The sequence below is a fragment of the Gopherus evgoodei genome, chromosome 8 (assembly GCF_007399415.2).
Source record: "Gopherus evgoodei ecotype Sinaloan lineage chromosome 8, rGopEvg1_v1.p, whole genome shotgun sequence".
Classification (NCBI taxonomy): domain Eukaryota; kingdom Metazoa; phylum Chordata; order Testudines; family Testudinidae; genus Gopherus; species Gopherus evgoodei.
This window is the reverse complement of record NC_044329.1, coordinates 76260917-76278930: the sequence shown is the minus strand read 5'-3', so window position 1 is coordinate 76278930 and position 18014 is coordinate 76260917. Positions and strand designations below refer to the sequence as shown.

Below are 18014 nucleotides of genomic sequence, written 5' to 3'. Positions count from 1 at the left end.
AACACAATTAAAATGCACGTGCTAAGGCAACATTAAGATTGGTGTTTTCTTCTATGGATTATAAATTGTATTTAGCTATGACTGTAGTATTTTGTACGAGTGCTCTGGACCTGGTGTAAGGGATCTACATATTCACCTCCTATTACCATTAACAGTGGGATTTACACACACAAATCCCACACACATTGTGTGTGATAGACTCCTGAATCCATGACCACATTATATTAATATTTTGATAAAAATAATGAAAGTTGCAAATCAGAATTGAAGATTGGTGGGAAGTGTTGTTTAGAATGAACTAACACAATACATTACTTTAGCTATAGTTATTTTAACATAAGCAGTGCTTCAGGTTTTTTAAAAAAATATGGGACTTCATTTTGCTCTTGCACTAATGACAACCTGGAGTAAAAGTACCAATGTCAGTATCAGGTGTGCCAGCAAAGAATGTACAAGAGCAAGAGCTTGGTTTTCCTATGCCTTACACTGATTTTAAACTGATGTGATTTCACTGAGTTGAGCTAAATCAGTTTTCACACCAATGTTATTGAAGTCAGTGCAAGCTTGTGTCCTTGAGGACATTCAGGAAAATTAATCCAAATTAGCTGAAGATATGAATTAAAAGTGAATTAGTTAAACAGCATTAAACTCCTACATGGACACACTCATTCAGAATTAAAGTGGCCTTAATTTGGTTTAGCCTAATTCATTTGGAAAATTACTCAAGAGTTAAGAGGAATGACATAAATTTGCAGAAAAGCATCTAGTCTACACACAGAAACTGCACTGATTTCAATAAAATCGGTGTGAAAACTGATTTAGTTAAATCACTGAAAACCACTGTGTGGACACACATATCATTTTAAAATTAGTTATATCAGTTTAGCTTATGCCTGTAAATTTACCACTGCAAACTGAATCAATTTACACCACGTTTACTTTGAGTTAAGTGTATCCACAGAGGGTTTTGAACCACTATGAATAAATCAGTTTAAAATCACAGTTTAAACTGGCACAATATTCCAACAGGTATGATCTGCTCCATTGTGTGGAATGTATTGTGCATTTAATTAGGGGGCACATTTTCTCTCCATAATACACCTGATGGGATGGGCAAGGAAGTTCTCGGACTGTCCATGGGTATGGCAGTCTGAAAGTGGCTGGATGAAATAAGGAAAACTTGGGCAGTTGAGTTTGCAGAAGAGACTATGGCTAACAGCAACATCTAGGCCATCTCCTTTGTCACGAGTCATTTAATTATTTTTCCTTCTTTTCTGTGGTCAGCAGAGAGAGTAAAGATGTAGGGGGTTAAAAATTGTTAACAAACAGAAGCAACAGACAAGATCAGAAGAGAAGAGAAGCAACAGACCAGAAAGAGGGAAGAAAAAAATATGGCTGGAAAGAAAAATAATTCAGCCAAAAGGAGACCAATACTTTTACATTACAAATCATTTTAAAATTAAGTTTAGTGCTAAAATGATACAAAGTAAAAATATGTTAGTCCCTAGCCATGCAAACACTTATACAATTGCTTAACTTTAAGTCAATGGAACTACTCATTTGTCTAAGCATTTGCAGGATAGGTGACTTGATATGGACATGAAAATGTGCATGTGTAAAAATGATAGGAAAAGTACTCTAAACAAACTGGTGAAAAAGCAGGGTGCACACAACGATTAAAAAAAAGTTTGGGGAAAACTTCCATCTCCTGTAATGGGCCATATTAATCCTGGCTAAAACTACAGACCTCAAGGGTTCTGATAAAAGGCAGAATGGTTACTCCAAAAGCAAAAGCTTAAATGAGTTGTGATATGAAAAACTTTACATGTCAATATAAACAAACAAAAAATAGTTCAACAAAACGTTGAACTAAGAATATTAAAATAAAAAAAAATTCTAAATTTCAGAAATAAGCCCTGTTAATTTCTACCATATGTAGATCCTGTATTTTTAACTGAAATCCCTTGTTATAGAAAATTATTTCAAGTATTGTCAAGATTGTTGTAAATCTCCCTATAGGATATGAATTTACTGTAGCTGATCAATTGTGATCTGCAAAATTTAATATGTTACATATGTATGTTTTTCAAGATACTGGGATTAGGCTGACCAGACGTCCTGATATTAGGAGCTTTGTCTTATATAGGCAACTATACCGGCCGCTCCTTCCCTTGGGGGGAAAAAAAAAGTGTCCTTATTTTTCCCACTTGCTATCTGGTCACCTTAACTGGTCCTGATATTCAGAAGCACTGAGCACTACAAATTAAATCAACAGGATTTGCAGGTGCTCAGCACTTCGGTAAATCAGATCCATTGTAACCATTTAAAAAAAAACACTTGGCAAACACTTTAGAAAGAATCATTTATTTTATACAAAGGTAATACAAGAATATCCAGCCTGTTTAGTTTGAGATGATTTGTAAAAAAGCAAGTTGTTGGGAAATCAGGGCCGGCTCCAGGGATTTTGCCGCCCCAATCAGCCACAAAAAAAAAAAGAAAAAAAAAAAAAGCCGCAATCGCGATCTGCGGCAATTCAGCGGGAGGTCCTTCGCTCTGAGCGGGAGTGAGGGACCCTCCGCCGAATTGCCGCCGAACACCTGAAAGTGCCGCCCCTCTCCGGAGTGGCCGTCCCAAGCACCTGCTTGATAAGCTGGTGCTTGAAGCCGGCCCTGTGGGAAATGCTTGGGACTTTTAACCAAGATTTAGCTAATTGTAATGATTTACATGTGTTGCTAATGCTACTGAATTATTAAATTCATCTTTATTGAACATTTTCCATTTTGAGCATGGCATATATTATGTAGGACAGATTGCAGCATTATTACTCACATGAAACTCCTACTGAAGTCATTGGGAGTATTTAGTGTAGGCATCTGGCAGGATTGGATCCTATGCATTGATGATGTGTTTAGCAGAACATTCAATACTAGATTCTCATAACAATGGTTTTACAGAGATGTACTGTACTTCTACGGACTTCACTAAAATAGGTCTTGATTTACACCAGTGTAAGTGAGAGCAGAATCAGTCTCATTCAAATGTATGAACTCTTCTATAGAATGTAGTATGATTTATAAACTGCCAAAGGCTTTCAACATTAAAGTTTAAGGGCCAAATTTAGACTTTGTGTGAGTGAGTAAAACTCAGTTTGTTGAATTTGGCCCATTGGCCTTAACCACTGATTAAATGAAAGAAAATACATAACCTACAAAGCATTATTCAAAACTAAATAATCCAGGAAATTGTTCATTACTTTAAAAAATACACACAACTTGCCACTGATAGTCAGTTTTGCTTGCAGCCTTGAGGAGGTCATCTTCATGCCAGGCATTTGGGCTTTTTGAGTCAAAACCTGGGGAAAAGAAAAATGTGCTCAAAATGCACGGGGCTCAAGGACTGAATCTTCAGTCCCAATTTCCAGTAACCAGCACACTGGCTTAGGCTGCTACTTTAGGTTCGGGGGGGGGCGGGTATCATAACCTAGTCCCAGATTTGGACCTTAGCGTCCAAAATATGGGGGTTAGCATGAAAACCTCCAAGCTTAGTTACCAGCTTGGACCTGGTAAAGCTGCCACCACCCAAAAAATTAGAGTGTTTTGGGGCACTCTGGTCCCCCCAAACCTTCCCTGGGGATCCCAAGACCCAAATCCCTTGAGTCTCACAACAAAGGGAAATAAACCTTTTCCCTTCCCCCCTCCAGGTGTTCCTGGAGAGACACACAGAAGCAAGCTCTGTGAATCTAAACAGAGGGATTCCACCCTCCCCGTTCCCAGCCTTGGAAAACAGAAGTACCAAGAGCTAATCTCTCTTCCCCCCTCACCCAGAGGGAATGCAAAGTCAGGCTAGTAAATCTAACACACACAGATTTCCCCCTGACTTCTTCCTCCCACCAATTCCCTGGTGAGCACAGACTCAATTCCCTGGAGTTCCCCACTAAAGAAAAACTCCAACAGGTCTTAAAAAGAAAGCTTTATATAAAAAGAAAGAAAAATACATAAAAATGGTCTCTCTGTATCAAGGTGACAAATACAGGGTCAATTGCTTAAAAGAAATATGAATAAACAGCCTTATTCAAAAAGAATACAATTCAAAACACTCCAGCAACTACATACATGTAAATACAAAAAAACAAACCTATCTTTGTACTCACAACTTGGAAACAGAAGATTAGAAAGCAGGAAATAGAGAAATCCTTCCCATAGCCGAGAGGGAGATAGGCAGAAGACCAAAAAACAAAGGACTCACACACAAACTTTCCTCCACCCAGATCTGAAAAAGTCTGGTTTCCTGATTGGTCCTCTGGGTCAGGTGTTTCAGGTACTTCTTTCCAGGTGTAAGAGACATTAACCCTTAGCTATCTGTTTATGACAGGGTGGAAGAAAGGCAAATAGGATACGCAGCCTGGCATCGCACTCCTTGTGGAGCTATGATGTGTGCAGATTCACTGACCACAACCCTGACATGCCACATCCCACTTTGTGTTCCATTGCAGAGTTGTCATGGAGTTGTATATCTTCCTGTGGGAATGGTAGAGTTCTTCTCTGTGAGTTTTGTGCTGTGTGCATCCCATTGTCCAGCAGTTGCAAAATATTTCAAAATCACCAGGATGTGGCTATTTTATTTCATAAAACTGTAAATGCCACCATGAGAAATCCATTCTACAAATGGGAATTTTTCTTTTCTTTAAAGGACTTCTGAATTTTGCTTTTTTACAAACATATTCCACTATCTTCAGCGCTTCAAAATGGTAGACAATATAATCTGAATTCTTTTTGCGGATACAGAGTAACATGGCTGCTACTCTGAAATATAATCTGACTCATTTATGGTAAAAATTATCCTTAAAAACATGGACCTGTAGTCACTCCCCCTTCCATTGACTTCAAGGAGTAGGATCAATACTTACACCTCAGTAGGAGGAAGACTTCAGTGGAGTTACACCAGGGATGAATTTAGGTCCTCCCCCTTTTTAAATACCCAATACACTAAATATTCACAGATAGATTACCTGGTCCCTCGACTTCCATTGTGCTGCTACAGGTATGCAAGAGCCAGGCTACATCCTCTTACATCCCAATGGGTTTAGAGGTGACACAGGTGGCCTTTATGTCATGCCCCAACAACTACTGGTGTAAGAGGGGTAGGGCGGAGAGGGTGTGGCACTAGCGGAATGCAGAGCTCTCTGCCATTCCTCAGCTGGCACTATGATCTTTGGGGCCCCTAAAGAGTTGAGCTGAGAACAGCCTCTAATATGCCTTAAAAAGCAAGCCAGGGCTGGGCAAAAGCTAGGCACAGCAGAGAATTTGGCCCTTAAACTGATCCTACTAGGGAAATGAGCTACTGAAAGATTATGTGAAAGACTTTTTTTCCTGCCTTTTGCTCAAATTTTCAGCATGAACGTCTTCTCTTTGTAACTGAGCAACATTTCTTTATTTAAATATACAAGTTAAATATAATGTTTTAGACACAGTGAGTTGTTTAATGCTAATTGCGTATTATTTTATGTCCCCAGGATCATTTTTACTTCATTTGTTAATCTTTGCTATACTTTAAAAATCTAAATCTAAAAATCAGTCGGCCATAGAATGCAATATTCCTCATTGCAACCCTTCTCAAGTTCACAGTTTATATTTTCAGAATCATTTGAGCATTTGTAAAACAATAATAAATAAGTCACAGGCAAGCTGTGTGTGCTAAGAAATCCTGTAAAATGCTGGGGTTTTTTTGGTTCAAGAATGTAGTTAATAAAAGTTGTCCTTGATGTTATTTAGTAGAAAGGCAAACCATCTTTTTTATATTTGACATTAACAATCTGATCATTTGTCTCCCCAAAGAAAGCCCATACAGGCCACACAATAAAGAATAGTAATATTTCTGTTTACTGAGATATCAACTGGCATTTTGCAGCAAGTCAATGGTCCATCTTCGCTACAGCATACTAGACCTCAATCTGGCATCTACAAATGTCAGGAGCATATAAAAAAATTATAAGATGAAAATCAAAAGCATGTTCTAAATTCCTAAAAAAGGAAACATAGTTCACCTAAACATATTTGCTGTAGAAATCAATGCAATATTCAGCTGTCAATCTAGAAAAACAATGAGGGAGGGATGCTGTCAGTAGGACAAGATAATAAAATTTCAAGCAGATGTTCAGGCAGGACTCTAATTCTCACTGAAATCCCTTGGTAAGCATTTAATTTCTTTATCATATGCAAGCTAGGTAAATTGTACTTCATCAAAACTGTATTGTGAAATATTAATATTTCATATTATAGCAAAACTCCGCAGAATAACCTTTGTCATATTAAGAACATCAAAATTTCAAATGTCAAGGTTCTGCATTTTAATACATCTTAAATAGTTTTCTGGCTTGGCACCATACATATAACTACTTTAATCTATATTACTGGGTTGTAATATCATTCAAAATATATGTATGTTTTTAACACAGGTTCACGTCAGTGAAATACTAATGTTATGGAAAACAATATGTCACTGTAACACAGTTTTACCACCTATAATTATAAAGACAGGTACATGGAGTACAAATGTACACATACTCAACTAGCTGAAGCATGAATCAGTGTGTGAAATAACAGCATGCAGAAACGTAGTACTTTTGGGTCAAATTAATGCACAATATACAACATCCTTCATTTAGATATGGTTTCTGAAAATATATTGTAAAATCTATTTATGTATTGTACAGATATAAAATGATGAGTAAAAACTTTCATGCAGTATAATGTTTTAGTTGAAATTTAATTCACTTTTAATCATTAGTCTATTTTTAAAACTGGCAATGCAACCTGCAGCATACAAAATGAAAAAATATTGGAGGTTTAGAATGAAGTTAGTCTACACATTTATTTCTGCTGGTACTCCTAATAAAGGCAACGGCTTCTAGGTTATTGAAAGTGACAGCATCACAAATCAATGCATGTCACAACAGAGTAAAGACAGATGTCTCTGATTAATCAGAATTAAATTTTTACAAGTGAAGGAAGCATCTAAAAATCAAAGCGAACATTCTGCAATTCCACTTTTGTTTTTTTTCTCTTGCTCCTTTAGCTATACAGTGAAGTGAGGAAACCATCACAACAACTGAATTAATAGTTTAAAAAAATATTACAAATGTTGATACAAACTCTTCAATAGAATATTTTAAAAATGAACTCTAATGTAGATAGAACAGTAGATGTCTCAACTTTTCATTTAAAAATAATTAAAGAACAGTCTTCTATAAATTTTCTGACTATGGATTTTGATTTAAGAGAAATTCCATTTCTATGGATGGTGCAATATCCAGATAGAAAAAAAAAGCCCTCCAATATATCAAGACTTATTAAGAATTATCACCAGATGATACTCTTTTTAATTAAGCTAAGAGATTTCTTCCATTGCAGGTAGCTATCTGCTTTTCAGAAATGGTTCTGAAAGTAGTAATGATTGGTATATGAATATAGGTAAATGTATTTTAAAGAGGTTTATTAGTAACTGAATTCTTTATGTGGACTTTATTTTATCTTCTCCTTCCCTCCACCTTTTTTCTCTAACTTCTTACCAACAGAATTTATATATAGTAACTTTGAAGCACAGAAGCTCTGAATAAGACAAAATAGTATTTCAGCCAGACCTTAGGGAGGGAAGTAAGTTTGGTGGAAAGAGAAGAGAATGACCACCCTGTACTGAAAGCAGGAGGGGGCGTTTTCCAGGCTTACCAGAGGAAGACAGTAGTGCAGTCAAGGCAGCACTTAGGCTCCCTCCCCTTGAGGTGTGATTATCAGGTGGGTTTGAACCAGTAGTGCAAGTAGGCCAGAAAAACACAGCAACAGCCTGGCTGGAGGAGAAGGTTGGGGGTTGGGGGTTCTTTCGTCATTGGGAGGGGCTACAAGGAAAGGAGCAGAATGCTGGCAGCTCCTCTGGCAGCTGTACTGCCCCCCCCACTGCCTCGCCCCCCTAGCCCTGTCTCCAGAGCAGCAGGAGGAGGACAGAGTCCCTCACCTCCACCCTCAGTGACACAGGATGGATGCAGAGGGGTGGACGGGAAGAGTGTGGGGGCCCCTGCTAGGCGGGGGCAGTGAAGAGTCACATAGAGGGTCACGTGGGGAGGTCACATGTACCCTTTAGTTGGTGCCCCCACTTCTCCTCCTGTGCCGGTAAGACATGGGTTTTACTTTCACTACTGGTTTGAACCTGCTGTGGGCATTGTGCTAGTCGCTCCTTTTTAGGGGGGCTGGGAAGGAGTTTTTCCCTCACCATCATATTGGCTTCGGTGGAATGGGTTATTTTCGCCTTCCCCACAGGAGGTTTTAAGGAACACTTATTATGGTGAGCACAAAAGGTGGTAGGCTATATGTTGCAACTTATTTGGTAAGTCTTGGGGCAGATGTCCAGTGCAGGTACTCCATAGGGAAGGCACCCAGTGACCAGATAAATAGCCAGGTAAAGGACTTTAAAAGGAGGTGCTGGTTAAAGGAACAGGATGGTATGGGGTTTGGAGCTACTATGGTTGAACTTCCCCTCCTTTCTTATAGCCCATCTTACCCCTTCTACAAGGGCGGGGGTGGATGGTAAGGTCCCTGTCATAAACAGATAGTTAAGGGTTAATGCCTCTTTTACCTGTAAAGGGTTAAGAAGCTCAGTAAACCTGGCTGACACCTGACCAGAGGACCAATAAGGGGATAAGATACTTTCAAATCTCGGTGGAGGGAAGTCTTTGTTTGTGCTCTTTGTTTTGGGGGTTGTTCGCTCTTGGGACTAAGAGGGACCAGACGTCAATCCAGGCTCTTCAAATCTTTCTAAACCAGTCTCTCATGTTTCAAAATTGTAAGTAACAGCTAGGCAAGATGGATTAGTTTTATTTTTGTTTTCTCAACTTGTAAATGCCCTTTTCTGCTGAGAGGATTTTACCTCTGTTTGCTGTAACTTTGAACCTAAGACTAGAGGGGGTTCCTCTGGGCTATACGAATTTGATTACCTTGTAAAGTATTTTCCATCCTGATTTTACAGAGATGATTTTTACCTTTCTTCTTTAATTAAAAGCTTTCTTTTTAAGAACCTGATTGATTTTTCCTTGTTTTAAGATCCAAAGGGATTGGATCTGGACTCAGCAGGGATTGGTGGGGGAAAGGAGGGGGAATGGTTAAGTCCTCCTTGTTTTAAGATCCAAGGGGTTTGGATCTCTGTTCACCAGGGAATTGGTGAAGTCCCTCAAGGCCACCCCGGGAGGGGAGAGTTTTGGGGGAACAGGAAGTGCTCCAGAAACTGACTTCTGGATGGTGACAGTGAACCAGATCTAAGCTAGTAATTAAGCTTAGAAGTGTCCATGCAGGTCCCCACATTTGTACCCTAAAGTTCAGAGTGGGGAAGGAACCTTGACAGTCCCGGCAATGGATTAGCTGGAAGAACCTGGATGGAAAAAAGAGGGGGAGCTGGTGGAAGCCCTCCCCCCAGGTAATTACAAGATAAACAGGGTTTACCTGCACTGTACACTTTTATCTGCCAAGCAGTCCCAGACATGTAATAATAAAGTTGTGGCCTGATTAAATCCATATCAAGTGCCTCCTGTCCTTCTTTCAGTATAGCTGGACAAAGAAGAGAGTGTGCTTAATGGGCATATTTGTCCTCTGTTGTTTTCCTTGCCCAGTGAGAATCTGCTTTAGAATTAGTGATCCCTGTTTCTTTAAAAGATCAGAACTACTTGATATTAATTAGTACAGATATTCACAGATATACTGTACTTTGCTTTGGAAACATCCATGAATTTTACATTTATATACATATATTTATATATCACAATCCAATATTTATAATTAACTCCTGTCTTACACTGTAATAACATGTACCTTCTAAAATATTTACAGTAGCATCTATTTAAGCACATAAATGTTGTGAGAGAATTTCAGATATGACTTACATTAGATTGTCTGTATGTTACAATTATAATGTAATACTGCACAAGAACACATCATGATGCAATAGGGCTGAATCTTATACACCAAAAACAAAAGGCCCCAGGCACAGTGGAACTACTGTGGCTCTGCTATACGGGGGGTGGAGCAATGTTTGAGGAGACACCTAATACTACATGACACAGAGTAGTGCTGTTGCTCTCTGTGGCATATAGGGTACTGTAGGGGAGATGTAAGAGCAGCTCTGGGTTTGGAGGAATAGATGCATCATCTGTGGCACCATGTCTGCATATCTGCTGTTCTTGGGTAAGAGGGGATACAGAAACCTTGGATGGCTCCCACTGGTTGTAGGAGGGGCTGTCCTGGTGTTCTAGAATGGAATTCTGGCCAAAAAAAAATTACACCCATTCTTCTGGGCTGCCGAAGGCTTGGATGGCCACATTTATTGGTGCGACCTGTCTAGAGACATACTGGCCTTCTGCACAAAGTCAAACCAAAAAGTAAAAAAAGCAGCAGCACCCCATGCTAGTGAGTTAATGAGCTGCTTGCAGAGGAAGTAGAGCTTATGTAAATTATCAGAGGGGTAGCCATGTTAGTCTGGATCTGTAAAAGCAGCAAAGAGTCCTGTGGCACCTTATAGACTAACAGACGTATTGGAGCATGAGCTTTCGTGGGTGAATACCCACTTAGTTGGATGCATGTAGTGGAAATTTCCAGGGGCAGGTATATATATGCAAGCAAGAAGCAGGCTAGAGATAATGAGATTAGTTCAATCAGGGAGGATGAGGCCCTCTTCTAGCAGTTGAAGTGTGAAAACCAAGGGAGGAGAAACTGCTTTTGTAGTTGGTTAGCTATTTACAGTCTTTGTTTAATCCTTACGTAAACTGAGGCCCTTACAAGTTTTCATCTTGGCTCCTGCCTTCTCCCTCCTTCTGGGGCTAAGGCTTTAGATGCAACTGTACTCTTTTTCCATCTCTCTCTCTGTCACCTTGCTCTTCTCTCTGACTGCACTCCATGACAGTTGTCAACTTGGGAATCTGCCTCACCTCATCCATTTTTAGTAAAGTACCAAAGGACACCATAGTCATTCCCAGGTGCTGGCACACAGACTATATCTCTGATACAGGGGAAGTCACTGGCAGCCACATCATGCTGGAATTACATTATATAGTGACTACCAAAAGGTACATAGATTTTGCAGGCAGGAACCATTTCCGCTGCCGCAGAACTCTCCATAGTCACAGAGGCTATTTTATGCTTGGCTCTTGAGTGTGTGTCCAAACAACAACTGAACACCCATGGGTGGCCTGGGTCAGCTGACTCAGGCTCATGAGGCTCCAGCTGTGGGGCTGTAAAATTGTGGCATAAATGTTCATGCTCAGGCTGGAGCCCAAGCCAGGGAACTATGCAAGACAGGAGGGTCCCAGAGACTGGGCTCCAGCCCAAACCTGAATGTCTAAAAGTGATGGCTTGCAGCCTGAGCCCCTCAAGCCTGAGTCAATTGAGCAGGGCTAGCTGTGGCTGTGCCATGGTTTTTTTATTCCAGTGTAGACTTACTTTTACTGTATATAAAAATGAACATTAGATGGTTGAGCCTGCACAGGGCAGGTGCAGAGCATTGTATGTAAATGCTAGGTAGAGCTGATTTCATTTGCTTTCTGAAGATAATGCTTAAGCCTATGTCTTCTTGGACATGCCAACACTCTCCCACCAGCAAACCCTGTTACCCTACATGTATGAGAGTAAGTAAATTGGTGCACAAAGCCAAGTCTTCCACTTCCTGCAGAGGAGTGACACACAGATTTACTTGTGCCCACACATAACCTCCACTTACACTTGTTCTACAGGCCAAGAGTCTCCAGCTCCCTTCTGAACACTGAACAGGATTTATATCAGTGTAATCAGAAGCTAACTAAACAGATCAAAGACAATTGTATATTATAATGACCTATATTATTCCAGAAAAAATTGTGATTATTTGTTCAAGTGTTAAACAAACTTAGTCTCTGTGTAATATTCATTGTTGAAATAAGAACTGCTGAACTTGTCTTCCTATCTGAAATATTTTTAGTAGTTTAATAGCATTAACATTTTGTTTACATAAATAGAAACAATTGCATTTCTTTTGGCACCTAACATCTCTGTATCTCAAAGCACATCACAAACATTAAGGCTCAGCACCTCTGGGAGGTATTGTAAAGCATATAATGGTATAAAAATCACTTCAGCCAGCTCTTGGGTGGGACATGACAATTGTTCTATAGCACACAGCAATGCTACTCCAGAGCTTAGGGCCAGAAATGAATAATACTATATCAAACTAAGACTTCCAGGGAAATTTACCAAGGCAGATTTTAATAATCCAAGTTTGAATGAGTCAAGGGCACTTCACTAAACCTCCTTTTTCTCTTATATTAAAATAATACCATGGGATCTTCAATTACTACTTTCAGAACCTTGGTTTTACTGAACAACTTATCTGAAAGACATCAAGCAAAAGCCTCACCTCTAGCGGCATAATGACTACAGGAGCCCCATGATACGTCACTGGTTCAGTACTGAATCTGACAAAATTGATGTGTAGTGGAAGGCCAAGACTACTTCCTGTAATGTGTGTTCCTCCAAAGAAGCCTACCCAAATACTAACCTGCTTAACATATGAGATCTGATATAGTCACAGTATCAGAGGGGTAGCCGTGTTAGTCTGGATCTGTAAAAGCAGCAAAGAATCCTGTGGCACCTTATAGACTAACAGACGTTTTGGAGCATGAGCTTTCGTGGGTGAATACCCACTTCTTCAGATGCATCTGAAGAAGTGGGTATTCACCCACGAAAGCTCATGCTCCAAAACGTCTGTTAGTCTATAAGGTGCCACAGGATTCTTTGCTGCTGATATAGTCACAGTGCAAGGTAACATGGCTGTAGGCATATCTGATTAATAAACAGTTCTCGGTATTGGCTGGATCCTGCCATCAATTTAGGCACTGAATTAACTGAAATTAACTGAATTAAGGGGAGTTCTCTGCAAACACTGATGGCAGGGTATGCTTCAATTAAACCTCTTCCCTTAAAATGTTTCAATAAGAACAAAATTCTACATGTGTTGTACTCCATGGGCCAGTTCTGGATTTCCATTACTTAGGTATAAATCCAAAGTAGTAATGACTTCTAGGGAGTTGCTTCATACCGGTTGTATGACTGAGATCAAATTTTGGCCACACATATTTTGTAATGAAGCATGGTAGGACACACTCACTGCTCCCTTTCTCTTCTTACTTTACACTCTCTCTGGATAATCTCATTCACTCATATTATTTCAACTACCATCTCTACAGAGATGCCTCACAAATTTGCCTCTCTCCTCTTGACATGTCCCCATCCATCCAATTCCGTATCTCAGCTATCTCACTGACATCTTCTCACTGCCACAGGAAACTTAACATAGCCAAAGCTGAGCTCCTTATCTTTTCTCCAAGCTCTCTTCAAGTCCATTCTATTCTCTGTTGCTTTTCAACACCACAACTATGTTCCATACTACTCAGACCTGCAACATGGGGATCATATTTGACTCCTCCCTCTTCCTTTCCCCACAGAGTCAAGCCATGTCCAAAACATGTTGCCTCGTCCTCCAAAACATTTGTATTTTTCTTTCAGTGTTTATAGTTAAAATTCTTACTCAGTCCCTCAGTTTCCAATCTTGATTGCTACAAACTCCTCCTTCTCTTGGCCTTACACTCATGGTACCCACTACCAATATGTACTAAATACTGTCATTAAGATCAACTTCCTTGGCCATCACTCTGACCTCGTCTTACACTAGCTTCTGCTCTCCTACTGCTTTGTATTCAAGCTTCTTGTCCTTGCATTCCAGGCCTTCAGTAAAACCCTGCTCTTCCCTATCTTTCTGTCTTATCTTATATTGCTACCATTCCTAAACTCCCCTAGTGATTCCAACAGCTACATAGATACATAAATCCATTGCTCACACAATCATTTCTTTCACTTCATCCTGATAGCCTTTACATGTGGAAAGGTCTTTGTGAGCTGTTCAATTCAAATCCTGCCTGAAGACCCATTTCCATTACAATTCCTAAAAGCAACTAGCTGATTAGTAATGGTAAGGCTGCGGGTTAAATGGGGATAGTCTATATGTATTATCAGCAAAATAGAAACAAATCATTATCAAACATTGTTTTATTAAAAGGAGGCTAGCTTCCCCCTTGATTAAGCAATCAGAATCCTCTCTTGTTATACTTTGTCTATCTGTTCATTTTGTCTTTTTTAGACTGGGAATGCTTTGGAATGAAGGCAGTACCTTGTGTGGACTCTACAGCAATGCTTGGGCTGAGGAATGTGCTGGCCGCGACTTCCTGCAGCCCCCCATTGACCTGGAGCAGTGAACCGCGGCCAGTGGGAGCCGCGATCAGCCAAACCTGCGGATGGGGCAGGTACACAAACCAGCTGGGACCACCAGGGGCTTTCCCTGAACAAGTGGTGTACTGGCTTTGAGAAGCACTGCTCTACAGCACCAAGCCCTCAATGGGTACTACCAGAAGCAAATAAATGAGTAGTAATAGTAGAAAAGTAGGTAGAATATCAATAGAACCCTAAAAGCTTTTTAGCTGACTGAATCTAATACTTATTTATATTCTCAAAACACTTAGATCATGACTAGAACATACCATGGAATTACATATGCTTTAAAATATTTCCTTACCTTATCGAGGGAGAATGTTTTGGTCAGAGCAAATCCCCATCCTGCTTCAAATGCTCTTCGAATCATTGGGGAACTAGTAGTTGGAGTTGCACTGGCAAGACCAAAGGGATTTGGAAACTTCAGTCCAGCCACTTCTACACTGATGTCTACCAAATCAATAGGAGTATAGAAGAGAGGTAATTCTGGAGTAGTAGAAACTGCAGCACCGTATAAAGACTGTAAAAACAAATATACAAATATTTTTGTCATCTGAATTTTATATATTTTCTTGTTAGCATGAGTGTATCACTCATACATTTAAAATATTCTAATATTTTATGCTTGCAGTGATGAAAACTGACTAAAACATTTAGCTGGTCATAGGCAAAAGGCATACATCAAACATCTTCATTTTAAAAGGGCTGATGCTGAAATATTATTTCAGTGTATTACTCTGAAATAAAATCACTTTGTTAAAACAACAGTTACAATGAAACATGCATACATACAGTTTTATCAAAGACACTCTGAGTTAATGTTCCAAGGCCATGGTTAACTAAGCCTTGTGAAGCCTGTACATTGTAGTATTGACTAAAGGAACACCAAAGGTATGCAATGGGACTGAGCAAGTGAGTATTCTACTATAGATCACAATGCTGCCAAGATTTATGCCCCTTAACGTTTAATGGAAGTAAGTGTAACAATTCACAGTCTGTGAATTAAATGTGAGCAAATCTTTGCAGAATTGAGACCTCAGTCTTACAGCTACATTTATTTTCTTTCATAAGTAAAATCTTTGTTTCCCAGCAATTTTAAAATACCATATACTCAACAATAAGCCGGTTCGTTTATAAGCCAACCTCCCCCCCTAAGATGGATAAGTAAAAATGGAAATTTTTTATAACCCGTTCATAAGCTGATCCTATAATTCAGTGGTCAGCAAACTTTAGCACCCAGGCCATCAGGATAAGCCGCTGGTGGGCAGAGATGTTTAGTTTACCTCGAGCATCCACAGGCACAGAAGTAAATCTAAGCAATTAAAGTGTCCTGGCAAGACAGCTGCTTACCCTGATGGGCTGGGACAGCAGCCGGTGGGGAAATGTTTTGGGGGGGGAGAAGCTGGAAGTCAGGGGAGTAACCCCTGTGACCATGCCCACATGACCCCACCCCTAGCCTGGGACCCCCACACTCTCCCAATCCCATCGCTTCCCACCTGAGCTGGGGAGGGTCAGGGGAGGATGTCTCTGGCCAAACCAGGCAGCGCAGCCTCAGCATGTTCCAGCGGGCCGGGCTGGGTGGCACAGGAGCAGTGTGCTCTGGTGGCATGGCCATAGCCTGCTCTGGGGGGGGCCGGCTGAGCGGCATGGCTGCAGCCTGCCAGCCCCGGAGCTACAGCTGCTTTGGAGGCGGTGGGGAGAGACTCTGGCCCCGCCTCTTCCTTTCTGGCTGTGCTGCCTCTCCTTGTTCCCTCTGTTGGGGGAAGGGGCTGTGTCCCACCTCTCCCTCTCTATACCCATTCAGAAGCCGACCGACTTCTCTGGTGCTTCCCATTTTTACTAAAACAATTCAGCTTATGAACGAGTATATATGGTAGATCTCTATTTTAAAAAAAATGGTGTAAATCTTGTTTCTAGCAGCTACACGTTACATTGCTCTACAGCCAAAATGCTTCTGAAATAAATGTAGTCCAACTTTACTAATTCTGGGTCACTGAGAACAAAAATGATGCTTAAAATTGTTGATTGGCTCTAGTTTTCAAGATATGCTATTGGGTCAGTATATACGACCCTTGACTTGGGAATGGCGGAGGATAAGTGAGTTATAAAGGGAAGGGATCTCAATTTAAACCAGAAATGACTAAAATACATCTTTGACTGGATCTATGAATAAATCTATGACTGGGTTTGGACAGTACTTGCTTTTTAGGCAAAACAATGAATGATGCAATCTGAAGCTGCTATTGTGTCATACATGATATGAATCGCATCATGTTATGCCTAGAAGTCATGGATGATGCAATCATAATGAAGCTTACATCACTCTGCTGAACAAATTGCCCTATATCAGCTCTAGAAATCATACAGTGTCGTGCTCTCTTATTTGTCAGTGTTTGATTTTGCAAAGGGACACATTTCTGTTTAGCCGGAGTGAGCAGAGATGCCTCGTACTTGTGTGAACAGTGCAGATAACTTCTGCTATGTTTGTGGTGAAGTGACTTTTGCATCACAAAAGCGCAGGATAACCACTATGGTTAAGAAATCCTATCACCTTTATTTTGGCTGCAAAATTGGAGATCAGGACAAGAGGTGGGCCCCACACATATGCTGCAACACTTGTGCAACAAATCTTCGCCAGTGGTTGAACAGGAAAAGGAAATCTATGCCTTTTGCAGTGCCAATGATTTGGAGAGAGCCAACAGATCATACCACCAATTGTTACTTCTGCATGGTGCCTCCAGCTGGGAAAGATGTGTCAAAGAAGAAAAAGTGGACTGTGCATTATCCAAACATTCCATCAGCTATACGCCCAGTACCCCATGGAGAAGGACTGCCGGTTCCTGATGCACCAAAATCATTCTCACTTGAGTCAGACGAAGAAGAGAAAGAGGATGAAACTTCTGGTCCTGAACCATCAATGTCACAGGACCCACATTTTCTCCCATCCTCCTCCTCTGAACCACACCTCATAACACAAGGTGAACTGAATGACCTTGTCAGGGATTTGGAACTACCCAAGAGTAAGGCAGAGCTGTTGGGCTCCAGACTACAGCAGTGGAATCTCCTGGCAGGCTATCAGGGCAAATGGAGCTCATCAATGCTTGCAGAGTATTGCTGGACAGTGACAAGAGATGCTCCATTTAATGAATACAAGAGACAAGCCAAGAAGTGCCGAGTAGACACTGAATAGGACTAAACTATGTACATAATAGCTTTTTGCCTTTTGTTTCATAATAAATTTTATTTATATAACCCTTTTGCTGATTTTTAAAGTGTTACATAAACAGGACAGGTGAAATATTATCATGTAAAGCAACCATAAACACATGAAAAGACCTAGGTTTACAATTTATGATTAAAACTCTACTATCTACGCAATATACATAGACATAAAATGTAAAAACTTAAATATCTTAGAAACAGTAGTCAATTAGTTATTTTAATTGTCATATTTGAATTCAGCACATCAAAATACATATTAAATATCACATTTTATCTCTGAAGCAGACAACTTCTCAAAAATTGTAGACCAGTGTTATTTGCATTTTAATTATTAATGTTCTCATATTTTTAAACACTCTGGAGTAGAAGAATTAATATACCATTTCCAAAATGACAACCAACATCAGTTGACACCCCATCAGCCTCGGGGGTGGTTAAGGTACCTGGGACTTAATGCTGCAA

The 18014-nt window shown here is 40.1% G+C and overlaps 1 protein-coding gene across 2 annotated transcripts in view; it reads right to left on the bottom strand.

The window, feature by feature from the left end:
• The window catches only part of DPYD (dihydropyrimidine dehydrogenase), a 627421-nt gene that overhangs the window by 226396 nt on the left and 383011 nt on the right, over positions 1 to 18014 (bottom strand). For both annotated transcript variants that reach the window (XM_030572745.1, XM_030572746.1), the window contains one exon: positions 14635 to 14850. In XM_030572745.1, coding sequence (XP_030428605.1) covers positions 14635 to 14850 — 216 coding nt within the window. The remainder of the gene's footprint in view (positions 1 to 14634; positions 14851 to 18014) is intronic.